The sequence below is a fragment of the Phoenix dactylifera genome, chromosome 11 (assembly GCF_009389715.1).
Source record: "Phoenix dactylifera cultivar Barhee BC4 chromosome 11, palm_55x_up_171113_PBpolish2nd_filt_p, whole genome shotgun sequence".
Classification (NCBI taxonomy): Eukaryota; Viridiplantae; Streptophyta; class Magnoliopsida; order Arecales; family Arecaceae; genus Phoenix; species Phoenix dactylifera.
In genome coordinates this window covers 12,118,605-12,133,723 of record NC_052402.1, presented here as the reverse complement: position 1 = coordinate 12,133,723, position 15,119 = coordinate 12,118,605, and the positions used below count along the sequence as shown (strand labels likewise).

Below are 15,119 nucleotides of genomic sequence, written 5' to 3'. Positions count from 1 at the left end.
TAAAGTAACAAACTTTAAATTTATGAAGCAGATCTGCATTTTTGTTTATGCATCATATGCAATGGTAAAAACCCATGTAGTGAAGATCTGGAGACATTTACAAATAGGTTAGGTATACAATCATCAGTCATATGACAAGAAGGAAGAAGTGAATCTCATGTCCATTTCAGCATACGGCATTGCGTCCTACCTAGGAATATAATTCTCAAGGCTGAAGAAAGAACTTTTCCAAGAGCTGTTAGTGTGAATGTGGTTACAAATTCGAACCAGCAAATATAGAGAATACGCTCAACCAAATAACAAAACAGATTAATCTAGTTGGTTCATACCATGGCGCTCTTAAATTTTAATCAGCAAAAGCAGCCAATGGTTGATTAATCTGCACCAGCTGAAGAACTTAACATCTGAATCTGCTTGAGAAAAGAGATGGATGAAAATTAAGATCAGAATGCACCTCAGATAAAGTTAAGATCAGAATAGTATAACACAATAACTAACATCACTGGTGAAGCAGATATACCCTGTTCACAAGCAAATCAACTTGCTCTTTGTACATCTCTTTCATGTCAACAATGTCAGCTCGGAGTTCCTCCAACTACAATAGGATGTCAACTTCTTAAGAACTTAGGACTCATTATGCATGTTTCATAAAGCAAATGGAAGAGTCCCATCAACCACAAAAGACATGCTAAATTGAATATATTATGGCACTGAATAGAAGCATTCAGAATTCCAGTACAATTTGTCCCTTGAAGTGTTGAATAAACTTGATAAAGCATAGGTATTATGAACAGACAGAAGATATGTATCACATTGCATGTAAGCAGTCATATATTATTCCACATTAACCATACCAAATTCTTAGACTCGTCCATCAGAGGGACTCAAAACTCCAGATGCAAACTCCAAAAACCGTACTCCCTAGAAACTTCGACATTTTCCAGATGATTCATGTATGTAACATAAACTTTTCACAACTATCATTATGACTGAAGAAAATTTCATTAAATTTTACAGACAAGTGAAGAATTCAATCAACTGGAGATAGCTTCTGGCAAATCATCCATATAAATGCAAATTCTCTATTCTCCATATTGTACATCTGGTAATTCTCATTCACCAATAAATAGTAGATATCAAATCAGCATGTATTTCAGAACTATTTAAATCCTTTCCAGGAACATGAAACATCTATTAAGTTAGGCGGCTGAGACCTGATCTAGAAAAAAAACAATAACAATATATCATAATTTTTAATTGTGTACCACACCCACATAAAAGTAGCATCTATGCCTGGCGAAGAAGAGGCTTGTAATAAGGAACTGAATGACATAACATTTAACAAAAAATCTAGGTGATAAAGTTGATTTATACAGGTGTAGTTGCACAATTTTGTAAGTGAACACATATATAAATAGTGCAAGAGAGATGCAAACCTCTTCATCACGTTCACCCATTAGTTCCAGTGCAGAAGAGTGTCTTCGCCTTAAGGCTTCCAGCTCTGCTTGTAAGCCAGGCAAAACAATTGCTTCTGCTTGCAGCTTTTCACACTAGACAGAAGCCAAATTCCAGCATTATTGTTGTGCATCATACAAGACAGAAAATATCCATGAAAACCAGGACATTCACTGTATGAACTTTACCTGCTCTGTCATCTTTACCAGTTCCTCAGAGAGAGAATCACGAATAGATTCCAATGAGACCTATTCAAGCAAAATTAGAAATGGTGAGATCAATGCAGCCAGAGGTTCAGAATTTGGAAATAGTTTCACCATGGGGAAAGATTAAAATATGCACAAAGCACAGAATTCACTGAGCTTGCAGAGAATTAAAAAAAAAATAGGATCAAACAAAGCCAAGGCAGTAACAAACACAAAGGAAACGTTTTCCATACCAAGCGTGACATATATGATGAAAGTTCACCATCCTTCTGACGAAGTGCTGCTTCGAAAGCACTTGGAGTCATGCTCTTTAGGAAATAAGGGGACATGCTTGTTTCCCCAGATGTTCTCTTTTCAGAAAAAAAGTTGTCAGATGAGTCCAGAGATGCTTGCAAGAAAAGACTTTCTTCCAATATACTCAGACTCCTAGCACTTGAAAGCTTACAGTTGAGGGCATTTCCTGCAAATAAAAGAAGGAAATGAACAAAACCCAAATGGGTTAGAGGAGTTAAAAAAAAAAAACTTCTATTATAGTTTGGAAAAGGTGTAGAATCTATTAACCATTTTCAACGAAAGGGTTAATAGGAATTTCACGATTGGCAATAACAGGAATTTCACAAGCAGCAATTTTTTCCAGTTCTGATCTGGCGGTTCTCTCCCTTTTAAGCTCCTACAAAATAGCACAAGTTCAAATAAAAGAAACGGCTGTCATTTATAAACATTAAATTAAACTCACAGGTGCAATGATTGGCGCCACCTCACAACCATCTAGTCAACCACAAATACCTTCAATTTTTATGGATCAAGGTATATTTTGAAGTTTAAGGACACTTCAAAATAATGTGGATGCATGCACATGATCGCTGGGAGATGAAAACTTTGTTGAAGTTATGATAATGTGGTATGGAAAAGTTTAATATACACATTTTTAAAAGAACTACGGAACAACACTAATAAAGAATGAAACTGAACTGATTTTTGTGGTATGATCATGTGCAATGAAAAAGCTAGAGAAAGCTTCAGTATCAGGCTATGATGTATGTAATGGTTGGTAAAATTAGAGAAATAAGGAATTATAGCCAGAAATCAGGAGAAGGGATTCCAAGAAGGTGAAAGTTAGCAATATAACAACTGAATAAATTTCAAGCTGAATACTACATATAATTAGCTGAATAAATTGCCAATTATAAAATTCAATCTTCTTATTTTCCAACAAAATGCATCATCTGATAGCAGATAGAAAGTTTGGTCAATAAGAAAAGAACCATCAGCATGCATACATCTTAACTAAGTGAGTCCAATAACAAAAGAGTTTTGGCCAATATTGGTCAAATAAGCAAATACAAATTATTGAAGCCAGTGTGCTTTTAATACAAAAAGAGAAGTGCCATGTTAAACGATTTTATATTTGATGGAAAAACGATGCATATAATTGACAAGCGACAGCCAAATGTTACCGTCTCCAGAAGTTCTCTGTGTCTCACTTCTTCTTTCAACTCTGTTTTGTGTTTACTTCTAAGCACCTTAATTTCATCTTCAATCTGTTTGGCCCGACCCTCTTGAGTTGCAGCTTCCTCCATTGCAGCAAGATATTCTTGTCTGCTTTCAGATGCCCTCTGTCTCTCCTTTTCAAGTGATCGGCTAAGCTGTGTTTGTTCCATTCTAAGACAAGTGATCTGAAAAGTCCCATCATTGGTTGATCAATGCTTAGCTCCAGCACTTTCACAATCGAAGAAAGTGGACAGGGGAAAAAAGAACCTGAGTTTCTAAAACTGCAATTCGAGATAGACTTTGAGATAGACGTTCATTCAGTGCTCGCTCCCTTTCCTCTGCAGCCGCAGCTTTGGCTTCCGCCTCCTGTCAATTCAAGTGACTACTGATTAGAAACCATAGTTGCTGGACATGTGTTTCCCATGCAACTAGGTTCTTCCGGGGACACCAGGTTGGAAGCTAATTTGATCAGGTTCAAATCCAACAGGAAAATTCCTTGCAGAAAATAATTATGAAAAAATCAGTCAAAAGGTGGTCCCAAACTATGGAGGAAAGCAGAAAAACTTGTGGAAAACCACCAAAAACCAGTTTTCCAAGGTTTCTAAATATTTCAACATAAATTTCAACGGTCATTCTCTCATATCGTTGTGTACCCATATTGGGGCATTCTCGCCATACATTGCTTCCTAGTTACTACTGCTTCAAAAATAGATTTTTGCACATTTTCCTTAATGTGGCAGCAATGAAAGGAAAAGGCAGGAAAGAAGGAACTGAGCAATGAACAATTTCTCTGAGAGATAACAACCTGCAAGCGAGAGTTTAGGGCTCTCTCTACACCAGCCCAGGCTTCTGCTCTTCTGGAAGTTGTCTCCTATTAAAATTGAAAATTCCAAAACACTAATAAGTGAACTTTAAATGTAAATTTGAAGAACTAGAGAATCATTTATTTCAATGTTGATGAAACAATCTCTGCACCATGCTGATCATGCAAGCAAAAAAGGTGCCTCCAAGACAAGAAACAAGCAAAATATTTCAAAATATGTAACCTGCATTGCTTCTATCTGCCTCAGAAGTGGCCTAGTTGAGTCAGGAACTTGTGTGATCAACTCATTGTAACGAAGCTCACTTGCCTGGATATCAGCTAATCTAATTAAAGCTCGAATCCTTGAAAATCGTGTCATAACTAAATAGGAGCATTTAAAAGAAAGAGAGACAAAGTATCACACACTTGATAGCGCTTTTGAAGATCATCAATATCCCTTCTAAGCATTTCTTCCCGGAAAGCTGCCTGCAATAGTTGACCCAGTTGTAAATGAGTTACTCTCCATGACAGATTAATTTAACATAGAAGATAGGGTTAGTGGAAAAACATGGGTCAAAACTAGGTCTAAACAAACTACAGAAAAACTACAAATTCTCCATACAAATGCATAACAGGTCCTAGTAACAGATAAACAGAGATAACTGGGTTCAAAAAGTACCTGTTGCTCTGCTCTGCTCAGAGCTTGCCTCAGCTCCTCAAGTGTTTGAACCAGCAGAGCTTCACGTTCACTACCCTCCCTCAAACGATTCTCAAGTTCTGCTCTGGCTTCACTGTTGGCCCGTGCCTCTGCTAATGCTTCAGCCTCCTTGGCTGCATTAAGTGCATTGGTATAAAATTCCTTCTGAGAAGCAAGTTCTGCTAGATTTCTCTCTATGGTTTCTTGCAGCAACTTTTCAGTTGCTGCCTTGTCTCTTTTAATACTCTCCACCTTTGACTCCTCCACCTAGAATAACCCATGAATGAATAATTAAGAATTGCATGTAAAGCAAAAGTGGTATTGAAGCCTGTAATGTCAAAATTAATAGTTATGTTGAACAAAATCTGAACTACACATGCACCCTAATACAGATAGATTTAAATGGACAAAAAGGCTTCTACCACATGCATTCTAAAATAAAAATGGAAATTTCAGAAGACAAAGCTGGGATTCAAAGAATCAAAGGATCATCATTTAGAAACTTTCAAAAGATAAACAAACACATACCAAAGTTTATTGAAATTTGAATGAAGCTTTCCCTTGGAACTCTTCAAATTTTAGAAACTTAATATGTGCCTCTGTATCTTATAACTCCAGTTCCCTGATATACATCTTCATGAATCTTGAAACCAATAACAGAATCATGCTGCTTCCATATCTTAACTTTAGATGCGCAGGGAGCAAAAACCGTGGCAAGTTTAGAGAAATAATGATCCTTAAATCTTGAAAAAAACAGCACTGCTGAAGAAGCATTTAATTCAATTCACCATAAAAGTCGATGTAAAATTTAAAAGTTTATTTAATGATATTACTTTCATAATATTGGTAGCATCTAGATTCAGGAGAGGAAAAATAAGGTTACTTTATACTCAAGTTTAAAGTGATTATATGTAAACATAATAGCAATTTCTAGTTATAAGTTTAAGAAAGCTCAAAAGGCATATTGGAGTAGGTGCATGAGCTCCAAGATGGGTTCAAGAGGAATATGAGATATCCAACATAGGATTGTAGGATATTCCTAAAATGAATCTTAGGATCCAGTCTGTCTTGCCTGGTCGACATTATTGTAGAGAAAGTTATAATTAACTATTGATCTCGAAGACATCAAGAGACAAAAAAGCATTCTCTCACATAGAACACCTTACAGTTCATAAAACCTCATTTAAATCGAAACAAATTCGTTATTTCAAATTATGAGGAATATATATATATATATATATATATATATATATATATATATATATATATATATATATATATATATTTATGGGAGGGAAATTTTTCCAGAATATAATTTACTAAATATCATCTACTGAGCGTACAGATTAATCACTCAACTACCTGAAACTTCGAGTTGAGCCTTTGCTTCTCTTCCTCAAACTCTCTGATCTGGCTCCAACAAAACAGATCAGAAAATAACATTAAAATTAGTATTCTATAAGCAAGAATGTCAATGATTTGACAAAATGTTAATGATGATTTGAAAAAAAAATGAGAAGAAAGAATCTAATTGCATGCCTGTGTCCTTAGTTTCTTGATAGTTGCTTCCTGGGCAGCTTGCTTTTTAGATAGCTCTTCACCTGTTCCAAAAGTAAAACAAATCCATGTAAGGAACAGTGCAAAATTGCAGAATACATCCATCTAAAACCACAAAGAGATGCCATGCATCAGATAGCAAGCAACAGTTGAGACAAGAAGACAGTAAAATTATGTACATTGTCTCAAATATGATTCACATGGAATGTAGAGATGACTCTCATCTTACTTGAGACTCCATTATGTTGCAGGCATCATCTACCGCTTGGGTAAAAAATCGACAGAATAAGCTTCCTTAATCTTAACACCATGATGGCTTTTTTGCAGAAAAACAGTGATATGGCACACTATAGGGTTTTAAATCTTTTCTAGTTAATCTGCCACCTGGAAAATTCATGATGTGAACTAAATTCAAGGATCCGGGTATGGGGTACCACTGTATCATAGAGAAGGTGGATTGCGTATCTCACTGCACTGCTTGTGAATTCTTAAACTACTTTGGCTAGCCAAAAGGTTGTTTCAGCAAATTTCTTTCAAGAACTCTAAACTATGCTTACACAATACCTATATAATTTAGGTCCACAGAAATGGAGCAAGGTTTACCAAAATTTTCTTGAAATCTATACTCATTCCAGCTCCACAAGTTCAAGAGATAACTAGCTGAGCATGCCTACTTCAGTTCACCTGATGGTGGAGAATGGTGATGGTGGGTTGGGAGGGAGGGTTGACCTGAAACATTTATAAAAGAACCAGCACGTCTGACCTCATTCTCATCATATGAGAATTGCAAGTTATTATTATGAAGTCAAGACACAAATCAACAACAATATTTTATCCAATAAAGTTTCTTATATTTCCAGGTCTATTGTATTCTAATCATTTTATCGATCTTCTGGAAAATTTTTTAAAGAAAATAATTGGTGGTATAAATATCAGTCTCATTAACCATCTCAGTCACACGTTTGCCAGATTTGGACAATTTCGGCCAAACAAACAAGAATGAAAAGAAATCAGAAACAGTAGGCCTCAAGCTCAGCTGCAGCATATTCTGAAACTATACTAGCTTTTTCAAGTAAATTCCAGAACTAAATAATCAAAACTCAATCATTAGGTAATCAGTGTGTTACTCTTATAAGTGACATACCTACATATATAGAAGTTTTAGATGATTATGGTCGTATCAACATATATAGATGTCACTGAGATTCCTATGATTATCTTGTATAGGCTATTCTTCCTCGATTTATTTTCTTTTTTTTTAACCAGCTTTGAAAAATTATTTCCCTTACTTCCTATAGATAAAATTCTTTTATACTGCCAATGTCTATGTATAACCACATTAAGGAAGATAAACTAAGTAACCGCAACACTGAAATAAGTATTACCCTAAATTGCATATAACAATTTAAGAAATAATGTGCAAAATTTGTGGAAAAAATATTCTAAGGTCAACAAATTGATTTGTAGAAATAGTATGCATATGGATCCTTTCAGATCTACCTTCAGCCATAACTTGATTGATTATCTCATCTTTCTCTTTCAAAAGAGCAGCTGCATCACTTTTTTTACTTTGTTCTCTCCTTAATGTATCCCTTTCCCTGGAGAGAGCATAAACCTGTAATTAGCAATAACGATGTCACATCAAACAAGATGTTTGCATGAAATATTCACAACTATGTAAATTGTATCTCAAAGTGTGAGCTAAACACATGATATGCTGAACAGTCGGTTCAGCTCGTACCGGATCGGTGCCGCTGACCCAGAAGGATTCGGAACCAAATGGTTCCGTACGTGTACCGGTGCGAACCGGCCCAGTTCGCACGATACAAACTAGTACCGTTCGCCCTGCCCCGTGCGGGATATTCAATGCCACAGAGTGGCATTTAATGCAGACGCGCGCGCGTCCGCTCAGTATTTTTTTTTCTTTGCTGGTACAGTACCGGTTCGATTCAGTACTGTACTGGTACCGTACCGGTATCGACGCCCACCAGTACATCGGTACAATCGGTACGGCAGATCTTAACTAAACATATAAACCTCTGCAGACTTGCATTGTTATTCTCAGTTACATCAGAAGTATCAATTTTGATATAAATTTGCTAGATGGAGCTTGAAGTGCAAAGCCAATAGGTCTACTTGCCCATTCTTAATGAGCATTCTCCATAGCAGATTAGCAGGTAATAGTCTTTTCCAAAAAGTAAGGAACTCTTACATCAAGAGAACCAACTCTTCCATCGAGACCATACATGTGACTCATTTAACATTCAAGGCCAGTTGAACAGGAAAATTTTCATTGTAAAAATTATATAAGTGCTATAATAATGATAATGATGATAATATTTATTTTTGATAGTGGTATAATAATAGCAGTAATAAAGATGTCACACATTGATTCAATTCCATTATTCTTTTCACCAAGCCCTGCAGAAGATTTTTAGAGAGGAACGATAACTGATATTCATCCCATGTTATGAAAGCTATTAGCCATGAGAGAACAATCCTTTAGATTTATAGTCCTATCCTGTATTTGGAGCAAGGAGGACAAATATCCTATGGTAACTTTCTAAAACACAATTAATCAGTCAAGCACCTTCCCAACTACGAGTTTCTGTTTTGCATTAAATTTATTAAAAACAGAAATTAAAGGTGAAATAGACCCTCCAGTTTATCTTCTATTTAAGTGAATGATGATAGAACAACATATTTCCAGATAGCAACATGTTGCAGTCCCTTAGGTCTTTCTAAAGAAAAAAAAGGGGTGTGAAAAATTCACAATTTGTTTTAAAAACATAAGTTTATGAGGAGTTCTCCCTTTTGTACAGAAAGCCATTCTTTTATTTTCTTTTTCTAAGTGCCAATATAGAGTCATTAACTAACTTTGGATGAAAATTCTCTGCAATAAAGATAAAATTAGAAAGCAGTGGGTATTGACAAGAACCACCTGGTCTTGCTAAAATTAGCAAGCTACAGTCAATTAATGTTGCCTCTATTTTGCTCTCATTGACAAGGGAAGAAAAAAACAGACTTGGCTCCACAAACAGAGAGACCAACTTCTCTTCCATCGCTAAATACCCTCCACCAACCTCTAGGAAGGAGCAAGATTGTTCCATGGCACATGTTACAAGCTAGAAGCAGTAGGAGGAGGTGGAGATGGCAGAAGTGCCCCGATAGAAGACATAGGAGATGAAGGGTGAAGGAGCATGGAGGCACGGTCACTGTACTTAGGTCAAAGATGGCGATCATGGCATGGAACACAATGGGGATGGAGGAAGCAGCGTGCTCTAGGTAGGAGAGATTGGGAGGTAAGAAATGCCAAGCTCAACAATCATAGGGGAAAAATTCTTTTCTCCCTTGGGACCAGGATATCCTCCTGTAGTTTGAAGACAGGGTTTTGCTTCAGAAACAGCAAGTTGGGCCTGGCCTAGTACATATCATCAATGAAGCAAGGCCTAACATGAAACCTATAGGGCCAGTTGGCTGGTTAGAAAGTCTACCTTGTCGGTCGCAGTCTAACCTCATGCAATCCAGGAACAACCCTCCAAAGTTGCTTGGACTTGCAAAGAGTCTAGGCCAGGAAATAAGATAATATTTTTTGATTCAAGGAGATGTGCCCAATTCAAAGGCACAAATAAACCCAAGTGCAAGATGAAACACATGCACATGGACATGTGTAACATGTGACCATGGATGATATATGCATATATGCATGCATGAATGCATACATGCATATCTGTGTGTCTGTAAATAGAGGACAAATCACTTAAATAAGTCAGAGAATCACATTATCGGATTATATTATATTTATGATTTAACTCCATTTCATATTAAGTATATGTTAAATTGAACTTTGAGACAAAAGTTAAATTTATAGACCATCTCCAGAAAGCATTATCCTATTCTTGCACCATTACCCAAAAAATACAGAGCAGGTAAATAAAGCAAGCCTAATGCAAATTGAAGCCACCATAACTTCAAAGTCATGGACAAGAAATCATTACAGTAACACAAACTCAAAGACATTAATTGTTACACTTCAAAATAATAATTGGAGATAGGATTAAGAAAAGGAGTAAATGGTGAGAATGAAATGCACCTTCCTTTCAAGAGATGCCACCCTTTGATGATATTCCTCTCGTAATGCATCGATTTCTGACTCTGTAGATTTTCTCTGTCATATAGTAATCAGCAGTTGACATATCATTCAAATTAAATAGGTGTTAAAAACAATGCTTTCATATAATCATTAAACAATTCCTATTTTACTCAACCATAATTGCTCTCAACTTTTCGATAATCCAGAGGTACCTAATATTAACTCAAACATGATAGAAATAGACAAAGTGAAAGAACATGTGATGATGGATGGAACCTTTGGCAGCCAGTTAAAACACCGGTTAGCTGAATTGCTGCATATAGAGGGATAAATTACCTCAGTAAATTATAGATTATTTATTTTGTTGATCTATCTGGTTCAGTGGTACCTTCAATTATACAATGTACTGTCACACTAAGCAAAGCAACATACTGTATAGGTACGCATAGCCATCAATAGTTTGCCTTGTAATGTCTCACAATCAGCAAAATTAATCATAACTAGTGAAGACGTGGACATAAAAACATGGTTTTTGTGGTTAATAAAACTTTCTAAGATGTAAATAAGATTAAGGAATTGTTAGACAAATATGGATCCCATGGGTTAAGTTTCACAAGAAGTGATGAATCATCATAATGAAGCAGACTAAGCTAATCTATAGAATGTCAACTTTTAAGAACAACTCCACCAGTTCCAACTTGTCCACAAACTAGAGTGAAAATATGCAAATTGTGAATGGAAGAAAATAAATCAGTGTCAACATTTCAGTCATCCTATCTGTAATCCTCATAACCCTTGTACGTGCATTGAACTTGCCTCATCACTTAGTCTAGGTTCAAGCATACACAAGCAATTACTTCTAATTCAACTATATTGGAATTTTATATTGCTTCGCCCTTCTTCTTAAACTTATAGATTATATGGTAAATATAAAAACTAAAAGTTAATATCTTTCACATTCCCTGTGCGCTCCTTCACTTGCTGATAATGGTGCGTGCAAGCGTGAATTTTCTGTACAGGTTATTTCTTCATTCAATAGTTCACAGTATATCTTGAACAGAGGTGAAAGGATTTTCTCATCTGCAAAATTGAATTTCAGGAGATGTTTGTTCAGGAAACCATTTTGGTGGCACAATCAAAAGTCCATTTGAATGAGGATAACCAATGGCGGCATTGAAACAAAGGGGCAAGGCAAAACATGACTATGCATACATCAAACTGCAGTTAAGAAATCACAATTTCCTGCAACCATCAACTGATAACATCTGCTATAGTCTTAATGAAGAGAAGACATCAAGCATCAAGGTCCATACCTACCTTCAGGTCTTCAATGGTAGATTTTAACAGTTCATTCTCATTCATCAGCTTTGCAATTTCATCAGCTTTCGCCTGCAAAAGCATCAAAAACATATATATAAATATATAAATCTGAGCCAAAATTTCTAATCATTGTAGGATGAAATAGAGTAATAAGAGCAACTAAGACCTCTCAGAAGTTTGCTCTGCCTGTTCAAACATAAAGTTCAAAGGCTAGTTCACATAATCACATAGTTTTCAAGTTTTAATTAAGAAACATTGTCTTAGACATATTAAACTACAACAAGTTACAATAGCTTCTATTAAGAGAAAAATTTACTATATAATTGAGAGTGCATCTGTGAGTGAATGGACTTGCTAAATAATGGATGATTTTATTTCAGCTTTCAGAGGAGCAAGATTAGAAGCACAATATGGAAGATGAACATCTTGTGCTAGATCACTAATTCTTCTATCTGGTTGCTTGGGTAGTTGGCAATTGAATACTGCTAGAATAAAAATAATTTTTTCATAAAACTAAAAATCATGGATGAGCTGCACTAGCTGGAGCTGTTCTACCTAATCCAAAAATAGGTTTTTTAAATAAGTTGGTCCTAAATCCTAGTTAGCTTACATTGGCTTCAAAAGTGCACTTGAATGAAACAAATAACAGGGCAAAATATTTAGAAGTGATAACTTCAAAATGTCAACTGAACTAAGTACCAGAGATGCAAAATAAAATACACGAAGTGTCTCAGAAGATAAACATGGACTTTCCAAATATTGTCATTGGCTAGGTAATTAAACGCTACCTGGGCTTGCCTAGCAGCACCTTGTAATGCAGCTTCCATCATTTTCATTTCCATTTTCACCTTCTCTACTTCCACAAAAGAATCTGTAGTATCTGGCAAATTCAATGTTGTACTTGATGATTGTTTCATTTCATCAGGTTCAAGATCCTTTCCTTGCAAGCCCATTTCCACTGACTCATTAGATGCATCAGTATCATGGGATACAGAGTCAGTAGGTACTGCTCGGTCCTGCTCGGAGCTGATGGAATTTGCAATGCGGTCATCAGATTGTTTGTTGGCATCTTCATGCGTTGGCATGCCAACTGGAATCACACCTGAAGACTCTGTGTCGAGGCTCACTTGCCCATTATGTAAAACATCAGCCTTATCAGGAGAACCTTTATCAGCTTCTGCCTCATGTTTGTCGTGGTTTCCCTGTGAATCATTTACATGATGCAACTCATTTGATGTAGATGGAACAATAATCTCAATTTGTTCTACACCATCTGAGCTCGTGAGCTTGGAATCGCCTGCCCATAATTCATTGATTGTTCCCACCTCAGCATCTTCCTTCTGTTGTGATGCGAGAACAAAATCTGCTACATCAACACTCCTAGCACTAGATAAGTTTGTCTCAGCCTGTGAATGATCTGATTTAGCATCAGCTCTGTCATCATCAAGTTCTCCAGGTGCATTAGATGAAATATCTACTTTATGAGGATCCACATCTTCGCCCTTGCTTTCAGAATCCTCTTTTACCTTCTTGACAGGAGAAGGTGTTTCTGCCACAGATGTCGATGAGATCCCATCGTGCTCTTCAGTTGATGAAATATGCTCTGAAGATTCTATTTTTATTGATGATTCTGTTTTTCCTGATGGTTCCACTTCTACTGAAACTTCAGGAGCACTTCCATCTCCTATATGGCCCATGAAAGCCCCCAGGTCAAAAAGCCCTTTCCTTTCCGATGCTGATCCCCATGCTTCTGAAGCTAATGGTCAGGGAAAAGAAATGCATAGAAAGTCATTGGTCCTTTAAAATGCTTTGCGAATAATTTTATTATGTTTCAACAGCATTCATCAATGGAAAAGTAGTAAACGGAAAGACAACAAGGATAAGGTAGAATAATTTAGATAAGTAACTGTCTAAGGCACTAACTTTTACAGATTCAAGAAAATGCTACAATGAGGAAATTTGAAGTTTTGGCAGTTTGCATTGTGGGAAATCAGAGCATGTACAACAGTTTCACTGATTTTAATTAGATTTTTTAACAACGGTTCAATTGATTTGATTAGAAAGCATTGAATATGAGCATTGCCCAATCAAGATTAGCAGACTGATACAATGACATAATAGATCATATGTAAATCCACTGAAAGATCAAGAAGTTCATGATTCTGCCCTCATCTTCATCATCTTCATGTACAATTAACCAAGTCCAAAGGAATCTCCTTACACTATTGTATCTGAGAAACTTTAATTCATTTCCACATGCCATATAAAATCCATTCATATGGCTAAATTGCACGTCCACATTTGAATAGAAGGGTACAACTGGCTTGATGTAACACTCGTAATTATTATTCTAGCTGCCTATCTTTAAGACTTCAAAATGGTTTAACCTTTCATAGATCCCCAAGTACAGAACGAGTATCATTTCAAGCAAGGTTGAAGCTAACTCAAGGATACTTGATCAAGAAACACCACCAACATCACAATTTTGAAATTCCAGGCGTCCTAATCCTTAGCAAATTAGCAGTTTCATAAATTTACAAACACATGCACGTACAGGAAAGAGCATTACCTTCAGCTCCAGCTTCTGGTTTCTCCTCCAAACCAAGAGCGCTATCGAAATTCTTCTCGATGTTCTTCACGCTCTCGCTCAGTTTTGTCACCGCTCCCGCAAGATCCGGGAAGCCTCCCAACGAGACCTTCCCTATCCATGCCATTCTCTAACCGAGACAAGAATCCCCCTCAATCCAGAGTCAAAATTCCAAGATTACAGACCTGTCAAGAAACAATATTACGTTAGACTAACATTAGAAGACTCCAAAGAAGTTGTCAACAACCATATTTCCTGGATTCAAGCACCATTTGTTCATTAGAAACCAAGAACCAACCGGATCAAGATTCCCTTCATTAAAGATTTCGAAGCAACTTGAATTCCGTAGAATCATAGAGTTTAATTTTATTCAAGAAAAGAATCTAACTGGCTTCTGGCAGCATTTACGGGGGGAATTGAGTCAGTTAAACATGAAAAGATTGAAAGATCGGGCATCATTGCTATAAAATAAGGAAAAAAAATTCAAAGCGGTAGCGAGGTAGAGAAGCTCTCGGATCAAGAAAAGAGGTAAATAAAATCCACGAACCTCGAGGAAGATTCAGCCAAGATCCGGAGATCAGAGATCCAATCCAAGTGTTTGCTTCAAGGAAATCGAGTCGACAGCTCGGAGATTTAGGGTTTCGATCGCGGAGGAGCTGGGTCGAATCCGCCGGTCTCCACCGACGAATTGAAGGCGGAGGAAATGAAAAGGAAAGATCAAGAAATAAACAAATAAATAAATAAAATGAGCTCAAAGAGAAAGAAGGGAAGCTCCTCATGCTCGCCGCCCCGCCGAGAACAATCCGAAAGTAAGGATCGCACCGAGTTGGGTTACGATTTATCTGGACCGTCCGATTGGTAGATCCGGTTTGCACGTCGCCGATTCTTTTACACACTAGGCAGCTTCATCC

The 15,119-nt window shown here is 36.7% G+C and overlaps 1 protein-coding gene across 2 annotated transcripts; it reads right to left on the bottom strand.

The window, feature by feature from the left end:
• Positions 1–15,119, bottom strand: LOC103709482 (golgin candidate 5-like). Of its 2 annotated transcripts, none has more exons than XM_026805564.2 (20): positions 14,756–15,119; positions 14,191–14,393; positions 12,410–13,377; positions 11,619–11,690; positions 10,302–10,376; positions 7,709–7,823; positions 6,191–6,252; positions 6,014–6,061; positions 4,634–4,918; positions 4,381–4,440; positions 4,199–4,282; positions 3,958–4,023; positions 3,420–3,518; positions 3,119–3,337; positions 2,223–2,331; positions 1,895–2,121; positions 1,644–1,703; positions 1,437–1,550; positions 499–595; positions 1–410 (listed from the first exon to the last, which is right to left on the bottom strand). In XM_026805564.2, the coding sequence occupies exons 2-19, from the start codon at positions 14,333–14,335 to the stop codon at positions 500–502; spliced, it is 2,904 nt and encodes a 967-aa protein (XP_026661365.2). In that variant the 5' UTR covers positions 14,336–14,393; positions 14,756–15,119; the 3' UTR covers positions 1–410; position 499. The 2 variants fall into 2 exon arrangements, with proteins under 2 accessions (XP_026661365.2, XP_008793063.2); XM_008794841.3 differs by having other exon boundaries at positions 521–595.

What these genes read in the sequence shown, in the direction of transcription:
- LOC103709482 (XM_008794841.3), bottom strand. Translation starts at nt 14,335, where the DNA reads ATGGCATGGATAGGGAAGGTCTCGTTGGGAGGCTTCCCGGATCTTGCG. An exon ending in ACAGAGAACTTCTGGAGACG is followed by an intron (nt 2,332 to 3,118) that starts GTAACATTTGGC and finishes GCTATTTTGTAG; the next exon opens with GAGCTTAAAAGGGAGAGAAC. An exon ending in CATCATATATGTCACGCTTG is followed by an intron (nt 1,704 to 1,894) that starts GTATGGAAAACG and finishes TTGCTTGAATAG; the next exon opens with GTCTCATTGGAATCTATTCG.